This window comes from Lynx rufus, unplaced genomic scaffold, assembly GCF_022079265.1.
Source record: "Lynx rufus isolate CCGP_SWC_20201006 ecotype Redwood Valley unplaced genomic scaffold, mLynRuf1.p SCAF_7, whole genome shotgun sequence".
NCBI lineage: Eukaryota > Metazoa > Chordata > Mammalia > Carnivora > Felidae > Lynx > Lynx rufus.
The window spans coordinates 41,123,133-41,139,844 of record NW_025814889.1 but is presented as its reverse complement, the minus strand read 5'-3'; the positions used below and the strand labels follow the sequence as shown (position 1 = coordinate 41,139,844).

General features: G+C 53.5%; 1 protein-coding gene across 1 annotated transcript; it reads right to left on the bottom strand.

Moving 5' to 3' along the window:
• Positions 1-609: 609 nt before the first annotated feature.
• Positions 610-15,389, bottom strand: PLEKHG6 (pleckstrin homology and RhoGEF domain containing G6). The gene is made up of 14 exons (XM_047065047.1): positions 15,231-15,389; positions 13,753-13,908; positions 13,014-13,178; positions 12,566-12,661; positions 12,225-12,275; positions 11,717-11,866; positions 10,422-10,532; positions 10,118-10,267; positions 9,769-9,906; positions 9,351-9,470; positions 8,858-8,990; positions 8,622-8,737; positions 1,959-2,104; positions 610-1,309 (listed from the first exon to the last, which is right to left on the bottom strand). The coding sequence occupies exons 1-14, from the start codon at positions 15,366-15,368 to the stop codon at positions 610-612; spliced, it is 2,370 nt and encodes a 789-aa protein (XP_046921003.1). The 5' UTR covers positions 15,369-15,389.
• Positions 15,390-16,712: the final 1,323 nt, after the last annotated feature.

Genomic DNA, 16,712 nt, shown 5'->3' with positions numbered 1-16,712 from the left:
TGAGTGGTGGCTGTGGGAGGCTGGGGCAGAGACTGCGATCCTGATGGGGGTGGGCTGGGAAAAGCCCTGAGCTTGGGCCAGGTACCCCACCACCATGATACCAGCCGACAAAGGAGCAGCCTGTGCTCACTCTCTGACCCCTTCCTCATCAGGTTCTCTTTCTTCCCGCCCTTATCTAGTAATGACCAGGCGGTCATTTTTATGTACAACTTTATGTGGGGCTCTGGTATGTCTATGGTACAAAAATGTACAGCACTTGATCCCAAAACCCTCAGAGCAGGAAGGGCATGGTGCCCGGGCCAGGCTTCTTATTGGGAAGTGTGGTCCTTGAGGTAGAGTCCAGGGGTGGGGTGGTGACCAGCACTCGTGGGGAGAGATTTCCTCTGGGAGAAATGCCAAAGGTCCTGAGTGTTCCTCACACCTCTCTGAAAAGAAAGGAGGTGGGTGTTAGGCGAAGTCAGATGTGGGGTGAAGAGTGAGGCTAAGTACCCTTCCTTGCCATGGCCCCTGCTCCGGTATTGCCCTCCTTCTATACTCTGACATCTTTGGTACCCCTCTCACTCCATACTGGCTTCTCCACCCCCTCCCAGGCCACCTTCCCTTCAGCACTTACGATGTGGACAGGGGGGTGTCCAGCTGAATGATGTGGGGCCCACGCATTCTCCGCAGTTGGACCCGGGTCAGCTTCTGAGGCCTGTTGTTCCTCCGAGGCTCGGGGATGCCCTCAATCCTCTGGCTGGCCAGTTCTTCCCGGATCTCTCTGAGCATGTCCTCAGCCCGGAGAGGGCGAGGGGAGGGGGTGCAGTCAGGTCTCAGGAAAAGGGGCCCTTCTTCTTCATCCCCTGAGGACTCCCAGGGGCTTTCCCCAGCAGAGTCAGTGTGGGTTGGGGATGGGGGGAGCTGTCTCCGAAGTCGGGCCCTATGCAGCGTTTCTGCTACCACATTCCCATCTACTGAGGTCCCGTCTTCTTCTTCAGACCAGGTTGGTGGATCTCTCCTGGGAAGGCTGCTTCCTCTTTGGATACCTTCCCCTGGCAGTTCAGGGGCGCTTTGGCGTTGGGGGGCTTGGGGGTTGGGAGGTTGAGGGCGCAAAGGAACATCTCGGAGGTCCAGGGTGGAGAAGGTGAGACGAGGGTCACGCCTAAGGGCCTGTGGGCGTAGACGGCTCACAGAATGGGGCCCCTTGGGGGAGCCTGGGATCAGGGTCCCATAGCCAGAGTCTGAAGTATCATCTGGTACCAACAGAGGCTCTTCATCCACGTCTTCTGTCACCACCAGCTGGGGGATGACGGTTGAGAACTCTGGAGTCCTACAATTTATAGGAAGAGTAAATGGTCAGAGTCGGGTGCTGAGGGGTCAAGTTCAAGCCCAGGAATTTTCCCTTGATCTTCCTATCCAGAAACAGCCCCTCCTCCAAACTTACTTCGGTACCACCTTTACACTGCACGATTATTTTCTCATCTTGCTGGCTAGACTGTAAGCTCCTCTAAGGTATTTTAGCCACAGCACCTGGCTCAGGACCTTGTACCAAGTAGGTGCTCAGCTATCCGCTGAAGGGTTCCTGAGCTCCCCTGAGGCAATCCCCCAGTGATGGATCTTTCTTCTCCTTAACCATGCTGCTGAACAGATGTGTTCCTGTGAACGAACCTCTCGCCCTCTCTGGATCCTTGCAGCTGTGACATTCTGCAAATCCCATACTGGCTCTCACTCTCCATCCCTGGCCTGGGGAGCCTGCTCCTCTCAAGGAGCTTGCATCTCTTGTGTCTGTTTCTGTCACCCTGGCAACTGTTGACTAGTGCCAACCTGTTCCACTGTAACCCGTAGCCTGGGTTCCTCTGTCTATTTCCAATGTCCCCAGAAGCTGTGTTGCCACTTCTCTGCTGTGTGGGTTCCTCTCCCCTCTCTCCCTGCCTGCAGTCCCCCTACTTTGAGAGACTTGTGGTCCCTGTGGGTCTTACCTCCCCTCTGCGCTGCTCTGAGAGTCCTCCGGGGAAGGTGAGGAGGGCCTGGTGCATGGGGCCTCCCGGTCCTGGTTCCGATAGAGAGCTAGGAGCTCCCTCTTCTGTTGGACATACTCCTCTGTCTTCAGCTTTTGCAGGGTGATCTGGGGTGGGCATACTTTCATTAAGAGCTCTCATTTATTGAGACTTGCTGTATGTCACCCATGTGCTAAGTGCTTTACATACATATTATTTCATTTAATCTTCACAGATTATGACTATATTATGAAGGCTATGAGGCAGATATTATTTGTTACTCCTACTTTACTAGGGAAAAATGGAGACTCGGGATAAGTAACTGCCAAGGTCATGGGGCAAAAGAGAGTGGGATGGCGCCAGGAATTGAACCCTCCAACTGGCTCTGGGGGTGGGTGAGGTGTACAGAAGACCCCCTTTCCTGCTTGTGCGGTTCTTCCGGCTTCTTATGCCCCCTTGTTAAGCCCTCTATCCAATCTCTTCCCTCCTTCAGGGAGCCCTCCCTGATATATGGTGATGGTGGTACAAGTGTTCTAAATGGTGGTGGGCCGTCAAATTACTCCTTCTCCTGCTGCCAGGGTGGGCAGGGTCAGGCTTTGTCCTCTGCTGTCCTTCAGAGATGAAAGCAAGACCGTCCCAAGAGGAATGGAGGAGGATACACTGTATTTTCTGTCTTCTTCCCTCAAAGTTTTCACACAGGTGCCCTCAGAACAAAATAGTGACATCTGAGAAGCACCTTACAGGGCACCTCCACATGCATGTGATCATTTGATACACACCATCACCCTGTAGGTTGGAAAGCATGGATATTAGCCCATTTTACAGATGAGAAAACAAGACTTAGAGAGACAAAGGGACTTGCTCAAGTCCCATGAGAAGAGAAGCAGAACTGGGACTGGGCCTTCTCTTTGAGTCCTGGTTCAGGAACTTCATTGACTTTCAAGGGCAGCCTTAAAGGGCAGAGTTGCTAAAGGACATTTGCTTGGGGAGGGGGAGGGAAGGCAGCAGAACCCACAGACAGGTTGAAGGCACAGGCTGGGCAAAGGGAGGTCCTGGTGGCAGCTGCGGGCAGTGCTGGTATCAGTACTCACTGGTATGGCCATATCATTGTTAAAATATTGGAGTACTTCCATGCTGGTAAGCAAAGGGCTGCTGTCCAAGCCTCCTGCCTCCTTTCCCTAGGACTGGTAACCCCATCCTTCAAGATCCAGTGATAACATGTGGCACAGCAGGGGACCTCTAGCACACTCCCAAGCTCCCAAGATGCTCCACTCTAATTGGATGATGGCCATGCCATACTGGTGGTTAAATATTTTGATTATCTCTCCAGCTTAGGTATCTGAACCAGCAACTCTTGGACACCTGGACCTTCCCAAAGCCTCTCCAGAAACACGGGGGTAGCTGGGTCAGGACAATAGACATGTTGGAGAAATGGATGAACAGGGATAGGAAAATGACATCAGGTTTATATTGCAAGTTTCCTTTCTCTGGCTCTCCAGTCCCTCAGTCCTGTGAGTGACAAAGCATTGCAAAGATTCTTAGCAGTCTCATAAGACTAGTCAGTTGGTCAAAGCAAGGGATGATGGTACCTGGGTGCAGAGAACCAGCACACCAGGGCCAGGTCCTGTGACCTCCTCCCTCATCTCCAATGTGGGACGGAACAAGAAGCAAGGATGCTGGGTGGGGTTGTTCTTGGGGCCAGGGTGGAGTGGAGCAGCCTGCTTGTTGGGCTGAGATGACCTGCCCTTGGCTCCACATGACCCAAGTTCAATGGAGTGTTTGGGAAGTCCAGGATAGGATGGTGTGGGGAAGGAAAGAACTGGGAGGAAGGGGTGGGGTTTGTAAGGAACATCTAATACAAATATCTCCACTAAACGTGCCCCTGGCAGTTGCCCTTGGCCCAATCCTAGGAAAAAGCAGGGAGGGAGCGGACCTGAGGCATCAGGGAATGGGGCTGTTTGAGGTCCCCCCCAGACACCCCAAAGCTTCTCCAGCAACCCTCGGAGGATCTTCTCAGCTTGGGTAAGAGGAGAATCAAGTTGGGAAGGGAAGAGGAAATCGGTGCCTGAGCCAAAATGTGGCTCCTCTACAAAGCTGAGAAGAGGAAGGGAGGGCTCCCCCAGCATGATTCTTCTTTCTTTGCCCTGGTGGAAGACATAAGCCTTGAGAGGAAACACCTCTTCTCCCCACTGCCTCTGGGGTTGCTCCTAGATTCATCTGCTCCTCCCAAAGTTCCCCAAGTGGACTAACACAGATCTCTCAAAGTGCCCACGAACTCTGAGCAGCTGTGAGGCCTTTCCCTAGTCAGCACGGAGCCCCGCCCAGGCGCCACTGACCACCTCCTTCTTCTAATGATAATTACAAACATTTATGGAGCGCCCATTAAGTGCTGGGCCTCATGCCAAGCAGCAACAATAATTGTCCCATCTCTCCTGCATGATTGTGCCCACTATCACTGCAATTCCCCAGATGGGGACTGGGCTTGGAGAGATGACATAACCCCTGCAAGAACACAGATAACAGGTGAGAGCTGGGCTCTGGCTATTACCTTAGCAGCCTGCTTCAGCCTCCTGCCATTCATTTTTTGACCTCTGTCTCTGACAGCTTTTTCTGTTCCTGTCACTGGTTCCTTTTTCCTCTTCCCAGTCCCTAATCATGGGCATTTCCCAGGATTTAGTCTGTCTTCCCTAGAGAAGCTAAAATTTTTTTTTTTCCCCTAAAAGTTTAAGCTGCCCTGGCTAGAGCTGCAGGGAATAAATCTACATCTACATTTCTGTGAGGGGGAGAAAGCAACAGTCCCACCCTTGGGTGGTTGCTCTATCAAGGGGACCAATAGATATTCCACTGCCTTTATCAGTTTACAAAGGCTGATGGCAATAGAGAGCAGTTTTAAGAATTCAGTGTGAAACAATAGCAGGACAAACTAATTTCAGTTTCAGTGTTCTTTGTTTTGCTAAGGGAGGCCAGGGAGCTTGTGCACTGCTTGGTTATGTATCAGAAGTGACCTCCTTTCCTCTGTTAGCCAGGAGTGAGACTGCCCGAGGTAAATTAGTTTGAATAAAATCCCAATAGTTTGTAGTGGTCCCTTGGGGGTTCTAAAGGGAGGCAGGAGGGGGTTGTCATTTTGGGACTGAGAACCAAAGGAAGAAGACAGAATTCTGACAGTGGGGTGGTGAAGGAAAGGGCCTCCTGTGAGGGCCCCCCACCTGGTGCCTTGGGGAGCCCTGTGGCTTGTTTTAGGTATTCAAGGAAGTGGCAGTCCTACAGGGTTGTAAGACACAAGATCTTGAGGTTCCGTCTTTAATTCTTACTTCATGCCTTTTTTTTTAATGGCAAAATCCTCATATTTACTTTCTATTCTCCTAATTCATGGTTTTTAATACACTATTTAAACAGAGACTAAGTTCTGGATTTTCTTTTCTTAAATAAGCTCTCCACATTATGATATGATAATATAGATAAGATTTCAGGAAGAATGCTTAAAATTATTTAAAGAGCAAGACTATTTTCACACATTTTCAAAAGTTCCAGAAGCCTTAATTACCTAATGTGCCAAGGACAAATCATTACTATCTATTCATTAAAGCAAGCCCTATGAGAACCACTAATTTGATTTTAACTGTAAAAATAATGAGGTTGCATTCTTTAGAAACAGTCTACATTAAGATTTCTTGCTTTGTTCAAAATGCCCTTTTTTTTTTTTTTGGTAATTGAAGTATAATTGACATAACGTTATATTACCTTCAGGTGTGCAGTGTAATGATTCAACATTTGTATAATGAAATAATCACCTTGGTAAGTCTAGTTAACATCTGTCACCATACGTTTCACAAAAAATTTTTTTTCTCTTGTGTTAACTAACAACTTTTAAGATCTACTCTCTTAGCAACTTTCATAGTTCATCCTTTGTCCCCACCTGAACCCCAGGGCTGTGTTCTACACTTCCCAGAGTCCCTAAGGTATGTCCACTTGCCTAGCCCCCACCACATCACTTTCAAAGTGCTTCTGTTTAAAAGTTACTACTGCTCTAGACCCACCCCTCCCAGGAAGCAACAACCAACCCAACAGGTTTCTCTCTTTGTATTGATTTCATTTCACATAGAGGGGGCTGCCAAAGCTGTCTTTCAAAGGGGAAATCATCCTTTGTCCTCCCTAATCTGTGACCTGCATTCAGGTGCATTTACCTAGAGCTGGTAGCATGCTGCCTTGCTTAATCAGAATGACTTCTTGGGGCGCCCGGGTGGCTCAATTGGTTAAGTGTCCAACTTCGGCTCAGGTCATGATCTCACGGTTGGTGAGTTCGAGCCCTGCCATCAGGCTCTGTGCTGCAGTGTGGAGCCTGAAGCCTGCTTCAGATTCTGTGTCTCCTCTCTCTGCCCCTCCCCCGCTTGTGCTCTGTCTCTCATTGTCTATCAAAAATAAATAAAAATGTAAAAAAAATATTTAAAAAAAGAATGATTTTTTGGGCTCCTCTCTATGAGCCCTGCCATTATTTATGTCCATTTTGCAGGTGAAGAAATGGAAACTCAGCGGACCACATAACTCACCTAAGGTCACCCAGCTAGGAAGAGGTAGAACTGGTGTCTGAACCTGGAGTTTCTTGCATTCAATATAGGTTTTTATTATTTTTTTATTTTTAATTTTTTTAACGTTTATTTATTTTTGAGACAGAGACAGAGCATGAATGGGGGAGGGGCAGAGAGAGAGGGAGACACAGAATCGGAAGCAGGCTCCAGGCTCTGAGCCATCAGCCCAGAGCCTGACGCAGGGCTCGAACTCACGGACCGTGAGATCGTGACCTGAGCTGAAGTCGACGCTTAACTGACTGAGCCACCCAGGCGCCCCTCAATATAGGTTTTTAATCACAGTCTCCCAAAGGCTTCTCTTCCTTCTCTAGCTCCTTTCTCTAACCTGCCCCCCTCCAACTTTTCCCTTTTTTTGCAACATGTCCCTAAGAATATGACACTAAACCTCAATATTTCACACTCAAACTAGTACAGTAAATCTCCTGCCACCAATCTCTCTTGCCTCCAGCCCACCTATCACGCTGCCAGCTATCAATTCAAGATGAACACACTGATTTCACCGTGGCATTCCCTTGTTCAAGAATCTATGGTGGCTCTCTCTTGTCAACCCAATTCAATTCAACCTTGTCCCGTCTGCCCTCTTCTGTAGCTTTTGGGGTCCTGTAAAACCTGGCCTCTCCTCACTTGTTCACATAAACCCTTGGCTCAGACTTAGACAGATGTGGTCACTGTCCCCAAAATAATCCAACCCAGTTGCTCCCTTGATTCTTTTGTTCCTGGTCTTCCCTACCCTTAAAAGGCCAATTCAAATCTTTACTTTTTGGCCATTCTGCTCCTATGGTGGGTTGAATAGAGGCTCCAGAAAGATATGTCTAGGTCCTCATCCCCAGAACCTGTAAATGTGACCTTACTTGGAAGAGGGGTCTTTGCAGATGTGTAAAGATCTTCAGTTAAGGATCTCAAGATGAGATTATCCTGGATTTAGGGTGTCTGTACAAGACACAGGAAAGGGAGATTTGTACACAGAGACAGACTGAGAGGAAGCCCACATGAAGACAGAGGCAGAGACTGGAGTGAGGCAGTCATGAGCTAAGGAACACCAGAAGCTACCAGAAGCTGGAAGAAGAGACCAACACCTGGCCTCCAGAACGGTGAGACAATGTTTCTGTTGCTTTAAGCCATTAAGTTTATGGTAACTAGTACAGCTCCATTTGGATCTTTTGAATTCCTCTAGCTTTTATCACATGAATCTGCCCTGTTAAACACCTTCTCTCGATCCTTGTCATCGATAGGACAAAGTTCAAGTTCCTTAGCATAGCACCCAGTAGTAGACATGAGCTGGTAGTACCTACCCCCTGGCCTCTCTGCCACTATGCCTGCTCTGTCCTGGTAATATCAACTATGAGGCCAGTGGTTTTCTCAACACACACACAGTTTCATGTTTCCCACATTTGCACAATCTGCTTCTCCATCTGGAATAACTTTCCTTCCCATCCTTGTTCTCCTCACGAACTCCTAGATATCCCTCCAAACAGGGCTCAGACAATAGCCTCTCTGTGAAAGTATCTCAGCAGACCTCCCTCTGCAATGTCCCCTTTCCCAACCAACACACCAGACAGAATGAATTACTCCCTTCTTGGTCATAGTTCCATTCTGTGTTTTCTATTATCTGTACACTAATATAATTTGTACCCTAATGGAACATAGTTCCATTCTATGTTTCTATTATTTGTACACTAATTTGTCCAGCTAGGCTGCAGTGCATATTCCGGGGGCGGGGGGGGGGGGGAGGGGAGTGGTGTTTTATTCTTTTCTGATTCCCTAGCACCCAGCAAGTGCTCCATTAATGTTGAACGGAAGATGAAGTTCAGAAGATCATGGTTTCAGGGTACAAAAGCCTTTAGGGGACGCTGTCTTGGGCTCTCCCAGTGACTGGCACAGTAGCTGGCCAAAGGCTTTCTTTCATGCTCTTGTCAAGGCTGTGTCTCCCTCCTGAGGGCCCAAACCAGACTGAACCTGCATCCACCTCAGCCTCTTTCTCTTCCTTCCTCCCTCTTGTGCTCCCTTTTCTGACCTCCGAGGGCCCCTCCCCCACTCTCTACTCCTGGCTTTCACATACCTGGGCCTTCTGGGTCTTCTCTAGCCACCGGGCACGGTCTGCAGCATTGGGACAGTGCACAACGAGGGCACTGGAGACGCACTGGAATTCAGTGAGATGGATCACCAGGAAGCTGTCTGGGTAGAGGAGGTGAAGGTCTGCTCAAGGGCTAGACCATATTTGATCCCCATCCTGACTGCTCCTTCCCCTTGCCAAGAGGAAAGGAGAAGGAAAGTGTCCCCGCAGGAGAGACATACTAGGGTCTCGGAGTGGTCGGCACACAAGCTTCTCCAGCATGAGTGGGGGACGGATAACCTTGGCTTTGTCTGCCTTGCGTTGGGGCTTGGTCACCAGCAGCACATCAGAGAAGAGGAACAGGTGCACATCCAGCTGGGAGGCAGGTGTCAGAGAGAGATAAGAGTCAGCTGGAGCAGGGGAAGGGTGGCACATGGACTGGGGCTCCTGCATGGTGTGCGTGCATGGGTGCACATGTGCACAAGGGACAGAACCGTGGAACGCTAGAGCTGGAAGGGGTGTCACTTGGGTCCCATCTCTTGTCTTACAGGCTGATTCAGGGGCGTACAGACAAGCAGAGCTGAGCCACAGCACGTCCCCTTCTCAACACACACAGACACACAAACATCTCTTTGCCCAATTCCAGCTTTTCTGACTCTTATCCTGTGTCCTGGCACCCCTCCCTTCTCTTCAGTCTACCGGCCGTCTTCTCCGGTCTTCCCCGTAGCCCCTCACCTTCCCTTCTCGCCCCTCCTTCACTCGCACGGGTCCCTCCAGCAGCAGCTGCCTGGTGTGCTCGGGAGCGACCCCCAGCATGGGCGACATCAGGTCCAGGGTGCAGAATGGACGCAGGTTCTGAGGGACACAGCGCGGAGAGGATCACTGCCTCCCCCTCCCCCTCCCAGCCACCATGGGTCTTTGTTCTATCACCAGCACCTTCTCCCCTCATCCTCGCCTTCTTGGAGGGAGAGGAAGCAGCCAGTAATTCCTTTTCACTCTTTAGAACTCTGACCCTCAGCCCCTCCTCATGGCGAAGGAATGGTGGGCACGGGCCCTCTGTGCCACCTCGGCCCCTTAGCCTCCAGGCCTCTGCTTCATCTTCTTTCCCAGGGACCTTGTTTTGCTGAGCCCCCTGCCCCCTGCCCTCCCTCACCTTCTCCACCTCCTCGCTGGATGGCTCCAGCACTTCGTAGGGCCCAATGCGTTGGGCTGCAGCCACCAAGCTCTCCTGCTCTTCCCCTTGGCGCACCTGTTTATTGACGTATCGCAGGAATGACTCCACAGCGGCAATCTAGGTGACGGGCGGGGTGTGGAAGAAGGAACAGCTCACCTCCTTACCCCGTACATCTCACCCCGCCAATGACAACCCAGGCGGCTGGTCGGTGCCACACTGGCACGTACGTATGAGGAAAGAGACCCTTAAGAGCCTTAAAAGTTCCTGGAAATCAGTTCCCACACACCAGCCCCCAGCGCCCAAGGCACGGCCCTGCCAGGCCACATACCATGGCGCTCAGGCCCTCCCGGGCACGTGCCTCAGGGCTCCTCTTAAGCACAGCCTGGAGCAGCAGCGGGTACTTGGTGATGCGCTGGTGGGGCTTGATGAGCAGGTCGCCCAGCATCTGCCTCCCCGAGCGCTTGTGCTTCTCACACCACTGCCAGCAGAGGAGGGCAGGGGGTCAGGAGTCTGAAGGCCCCTTGCCGCCCCATTCTATCGCCGGACTCAGCTTTGGACCCAGCTGGAGATGCCGGATGATCTGGTTGTTTCAGGTCCACCCCAGCCCCCTTCCCAGGCGCCCTCTCTCCCACCTGCACAAAGGAATGGAAGAGAGGATTGTTGTCTTGCTGTTCCTGGGCGTAAGCCATGGTCTGCTTCACTTGCAGGCAGTATTGGACATAGGGCTGGAACCGCTGGCTGAACTGAGGGGACAGATACGGGCAGGCAGGGGGAAGAAGGTCATGAAATACAGGCTCCAGCTGCAGAACACGGGGAGCACAGAGGAGAGAGCCTCCCACCGACCCTTAGTCCAGTTGGTGCCAATCCCTACCCTCCATGACGCTCTCCCCCGTGACTGCCAGCCCCTCCCTCTGGGTTCCAGGGAGAAACTGAGATCCCGGGAGGCTGACCCATGGCCACTCTCTGAGCTCCCATGCACAGCCCCTACTGTACCCTGCTTCTCTGGACGGACTCTCCTGTCATCAATAATTCAGCTGGAATGTTTTCAGGACACAGCAGGTCTCGTTTCACACAGAGGTGGGTAGTGACCTGAGGCTTGCCCAGAAGCCCTATTCCTATGGAAGGGGGTACCAATGGCTCCCAGGAGACTGTCTCCCCACCTCTGTCCCCTATTCTGGCTCTGCAAGGCCCGCATTTTCTTGATTGGGTAACACCGTGGAAGAAAGTCTGACCCCAGGCCCCTTTCTTTCTTTCTTTCTTTCTTTCTTTCTTTCTTTCTTTCTTTCTTTTAATTTTTTTAATGTTTTATTTATTCTTGAAAGAAAGAGAGACAGAGCATGAGTGAGGGAGGGGCACAGCAAGAGAAGGACACAGAATCTGAAGCAGACTCCAGGCTCTGAGCTGTCAGCACAGAGCCCGACATGGGGCTCAAACTCACAAGCTGTGAGATCATGACCTGAGCCGAAGTCGGACGCTCAACCGACTGAGCCACCCAGGCACCCCAGGGCTCTTGCTTTCTTATTACATTTCTCCATGCTCTGGGTGCCCTGTGGCCTTTTATACCCCACCCCCCCCCCACCCCCAGCCAGTTGCCCAGGGGATGCCTTGCTTCGGCCCCATTCTTCTCGCAGCTGTTTGTCAGAGGCTTTCTGGCCAAGAAGCAAGATTGTATAGTTAAGAGATTCAGTGGAACCCTTCTCTGAGATAGCTGCATTTCATTTCAAAAGAGTCACCAAAAGACCAAAGAACTTTTGGGACAGAGGTCGTATCGGTGGAATGAAGGGCAGGAGGTGAGGTGATATTCTGGGGGTGGGGGCGTGCCCTCAGACTCCCCCAACTCCCAGAAGGGTTTGAGTGGCACAGACAGGATCTCTCTGGGCTCTCCCAGGCCCGCCCCAGCCACACGTGGCCCTTCGCCATGCCTCACCGTCAAGAAGCCGTCTTGTAGACTGACAGGGTCCAGAGGCTGGCCTGAGGCTCGAGCCTCCCCCAGGGTGGGCCCCAGAACCTCCTCCCAAAATCTCTTGTGGACTCGAATCAGGCTGGGGACATTTCCAAACAGGGTCTCAGCTGATACCTGGAGGAGGGAGCAGAGCTTAGCCACAAGCCTTGGCAGGTCACTGTCAGGCAGCACTGGCCGTGGACAGGCAAGGAGCCATAAGCTTGCATGAAACTTGCAGGGGAGCTGAGAGATGGAAGGGGCTGGAGCTTTCCCTTCTATTTCTCTGGCACATTGGCGCAGCTGTGCTGAGCACTGGAAAAGAGCAGAGGCCAGCCTGCTTGGGGTCGAGAGCAGGAAGGGGACCAGGGAGGGCAGGGGGTGTCCTAGAAAACAGAGAATTTGGACAGCAGCCTGTGGGGCTCTCTGCAAGCCCACTCCCACTCTGCGGGCTCAGGGCTTGGGGTGTGAAGGGTCCTCCAGAGTACCCACTCACCTCGGTCAGAAGCCCCACTCGCTGCAAGTTCAGCAGGCCGGCGGCCAGGAGCTGGATGCAGGGAAAGATGAGGGTCTCAGCACCTGACCTCTACCTTTGGGACCCCAGCCTAGTCCTCTGAAGTGTCTCTACCTCCAGATTTACCACTGCTAACCTTCTTCCTAAGATCCCGGGGAGGTCTCCAATGGGGGGGATCTCTCAGCTGCCTGTCCCCCACCCCTACCTTCCTCCCACCCCCTGCCATGGTCCTCCCTTCTTGGCCTGGGGGAATGGGGGACAATGCAAGGGAGATGGGTAAGTGGCTGAGGTGGGGGCCTGGGCTGGAGCTGGGGGCAGCTCACGTCGGTCATGATTTTGAGCTTCCGCACATAGATCAGCTCGGTGGTCAGCAGCTCCCACAGTGCTTCCTGTTGGTGGCAAAGCTCCCGGCTCATCTCCTGGGGTAGGGACAGTGCTGGCTCAGTTGGGGGAATAATGACAAGAACAGCAGCTGTCATCTGTTCAATGCTACTAGATCTACTTCATAGATGACCTTTTAATCCTCAAGTGTGTAGATGATGTTATCCCCATTTGACAGATGAACCAACTGAGGCTCAGAGAGGTTTACAGTCTTGAGCAAGGTCTCACTAGTCAGTGGCAGAACTAGGAGTTGAACCCAGAACGAGATGTCTCCAAATGCTTTCCCCATGTGACCCCACTTCCCAAGGCCTTTCTCTCTTCCAGGGCAGAGGGGAGGTATATGTGTGCGTCTGTGACACCACAGGGACCGACACTGTGTTCCAGGCCTACCTTGTGCCCAGGCACCAGCTCCTTCCAGGACTTCTCAATGACCAGGCCACTGTCAGTGCCCTCTCCTATCTCCCAGTGCTGACGGTCCTCAGGGGGCAGGCGGGGCATCCCAAACATGCTGAATGTATGCAGCCTCATCTCCAGTTGTTGGGCCTTGGGGACTTCCTGGGAGAGCCAAGAAGGGGACCAGTCCTGGCCATGTCCTGTGCACCCAGACCCCTGGTCTGGGGAGGGCTGCATGTGCGTGTGTGTGTGCGTGTGTGTGTGTGTCTGAGAATGGGAGGTGGCAAGCAGCACTGTCTGTGAGTGGGGACACGGAGGCCTGGGGGACAGGGGTTGACCCCGGCTGGGATTACAGGCGAAAGGGCATCGCTGAAACACGGATGGAGACGTACCTTGGTCTCCAGAAAGGTGCCTGACAGAGGAGTCTGACCTAGGCTCTCTGACCAGAAAGATACTTTGTAGGGCCTTTCTGAGGCAGAACCCTTTAGAGGGACCTTTGGGTGGAGACCAGACAGGACTAGGGAACCCGTGGTCTCAGGCAACATTTTGACATTTGCCTCTAAAATGAACATTTTTATGAGGCAGCATGGTTTGGAGATGCATCCTTGAGAGGGTCTCTAGACAGAACTGGATCCAGCTTCTTGGAGGAGCTGGCCATGCTCTTGGCCCTGACCATCTGTGGAGGACCCCATGGCTTGGCTATGAGCATGGGAATGGGAGAAGAGGGGCCCCTCACCTTGAGTTTGGGGGAGTGTGGTGGGCCAGCCCCCAAATGGCCTCCATGCCTCTTCTCATGCTCTGGCTCTCGCAACTTCAGGGGAGACAGCCCTCGGACCTGGCCGGAACCCTTGGCAAAGGGGACGTAGTCTTGGAAGCGTCGGCGACTGGGATCCTGGAGGAGGAGGAGTAGGGTAAGTTCTTAGAGGGGCCTCCCTTTTCCCAGAAGTCCCAGAGTGGTAGTGGGGGCTTGACTCCAGACGGTGTCCCTCACCGCTGCAGGCAGGGCGGGCTCACCTCTCCCCTCAAACCAGTTTGATGTGAGCCACTCCCGCCCTGAGTCACAGCACCTGCTGCCAGGGAGGCCAAGCGGAGCTGGGTAGGGGCATGCCAGCTTGGCTCCCCTAGTGGACCCAGGGGCAGAAGTGGGGGGCCTACTGTAGAGCAGGCGCACAGGCACCTACACGCCTGGGCTCTGGTGTGTGTGTCCCCCAGCATCTGCCCACTCACAGGCGTGCTTCCTGTACCATGGGCTTGCGTTGCACAGTGCATTCTGGGTCCCTCGCAGCTTTCCTTGCATGTGGGGATGAGGGAGCATGCATGTGCGGCCTCCCCCCCCCAGGGGCATGCAGCCTGTGTCCTTTCCAGTTGGGAGTGGCTGCCCTTCTACATGAGAGATTGAGACCAAACGCCGGCCACACACACGTCCTCCTCCCGGCCCCCCTCCCCCCCCCCCCCCCCCCCCCCCGCCCCGGGGCAGGCCTGGTCACATTCCTTGATCTGCCTGTGGCCTGACTAACACTGCGTACTTCCTAGTCTCCCTTCCTGCCCTCAGCCTGGGAGAGTCCCTAGCCGTCCTCCTTGTCTCCCAGGGCAAAATCCTCTTCCAGTAAGACAGGGGATACCCCAGCTGGAAGCAGAACTGTTCTCAAGGTGACGGGGTAGCTTGGAGGCTGAGGGAAACACTGCTTGGCCTCCACACCCCTTTTCTTGGTCAGCATTTGAGGCAGACCAGGAGGGCGGAGCAGTGGTGAAGCCCAGGCAGGCCTCCGCACCCCTCCCCGCTTGCAGAGTAGGGACATCCAGAACCTTTGCTCTTCCTTCAGTGCTGACTCAGAGGGAGCAGGTCTCAGGGAGCCCACAGGCTCCTCCCAGGTAGAGGCGGGAGTCTGGGAGGTACCAACCCCAAGGGTTGATACATGCCACTCTCCACCACCCCCCACCCCTCACCTCCATGCCTCAGACCTGTCTAACAGCACCTCTTCTGAGGACCTGGCTTCTCCTGGCTCTCTGCCTCACCTGCCGCATCTGCCTGGGATGGGTGTGGAGTCCTGGGAGTCTGGCCCAACCCTGCCCTCCTCTCCCTCACAAGCCAGGAAAGAAGGTAGGGGTGAGGGACAGGAATAGAGCAGCCCATGCACCTGCAAGATAGACCTGAAAGCCTTGGTATCCTCCCTCTGCCCCACCCAGGTCATTCTGGGGGCAGCCTGGACTCACCGGCACAGGCCCTCCTCGGGGATAGAGACTGCCAGCAGGATTCTGGGTGGTGGCCCGATGCCGGCCCCCATAAGTCTCAATGCGGGAGGCCACAAGTCCTTGGAGGGGACCATCATCTGGAAGAGCAAAGGTCTGCATCTTTTCTCTCCTGGGTCACCTCGGAAGGGTCATAGCTTCAATGTCCAGGAGAAAAGGGTCCCCTGAGGCTGCACAGAGAAAATAGAGAAATGGAAGGGCCAGCCTTGATCAGTGGGTGGCTCCAGGTTGGAGACCAAGGGACGGAAGAAGGAAAGATGATGGAGTGGGGGAGGAAGGAACAAGAGCTTGTCACTTATTGTGGGGGCATAACTCCCTGTGACATGGTGGAGTTGGGTAGGACCCCACATGCTGGGTGGAAGCCCCCTTGGAGCTATGCCTCCTTCCTCACGTGTATGCACATTTGGGGTACAGGCTCCCTCGTCTGCCTCAAAGGATGCTTGCAGTCCTGAGTAGCTGGGAGCAAGAGCCATAGGCAGGTCCCCAGGCTTCCTGGATGCCCCCTTCCAGTGGGGGTATTTCTTTTGCACCTAGCCACCCACCCCCAGCCCGGGGAAGAGCTGCAGGGAGAACACGGGGTGGGGGGCACTGGACACTGAACCACCTGCCTACTGTTTTTGTACAGCCCGAAAGCTAAGAATGCTTTTCACGTGTTTGAATGGTCGGGAAGAAAAATCAAAAGAAGAATAATACTCCAGGACACATGAAAAGTGTACAAAACTCAAATCTCAAGGTCCCTAAGTAAAGTTTTAGTGGAACACAGCCACATTTACTCCCTTCCAACTGTCTACCACTGCTTTATTGCTAGTTGTGACAGAGACAGTTCCTATAGGCTTCAAGTCTGACATACTTACTCTCTGGCCCTTTATTCAAAGTTTGCCTACCCCCGACTGGACCCTCCTGGCCACAGACAGGGAGGTGAGGGAAGACAGCTAGCAGGCCGCTGGGCTTACAGACAGAGGCAAGGGGCAGGAGGGTATGTTTGGTGCTCCCCAGCCTCTGGGAACACCTCCAGAGAGCCGAGCCCGGAGCCAGGTCGTGGGGTCCATCACTTCCCCGTAAACCTGGATAGAGGACCTACCCTTTGAGTGGGCAGGGCCTGGAGAGCAGAGGCCTTCTAAGTAGCTGCTTGTGCCCCTCCAGATGGGCCTGAGGCCCCTGCTCAGCTCCTTACTTTTCTCCGGTTTATGAGCAAGGGAGGAAAACGTTCATTGTCCCCCAGGTCCCCTCCCAACAATCATCTCTCTGCCTGTCTCTCTCTCTCCCTCTTCCTACCCCCGGACCTTTTCGACCTCTGACGCGGGCTTCCCTTCCCTTCTCGCCCCCGCGCCGCCAGCCTCGGCCCGCCCCCCCCCCCCGCCCCCGTCCGTCCGGCTCGCAGCCGCTCACCTGTGCCCGCAGGTGTCCCGGCGCCCACCGCCCGCGCCGCCGGCCCCCCGCCCGCGG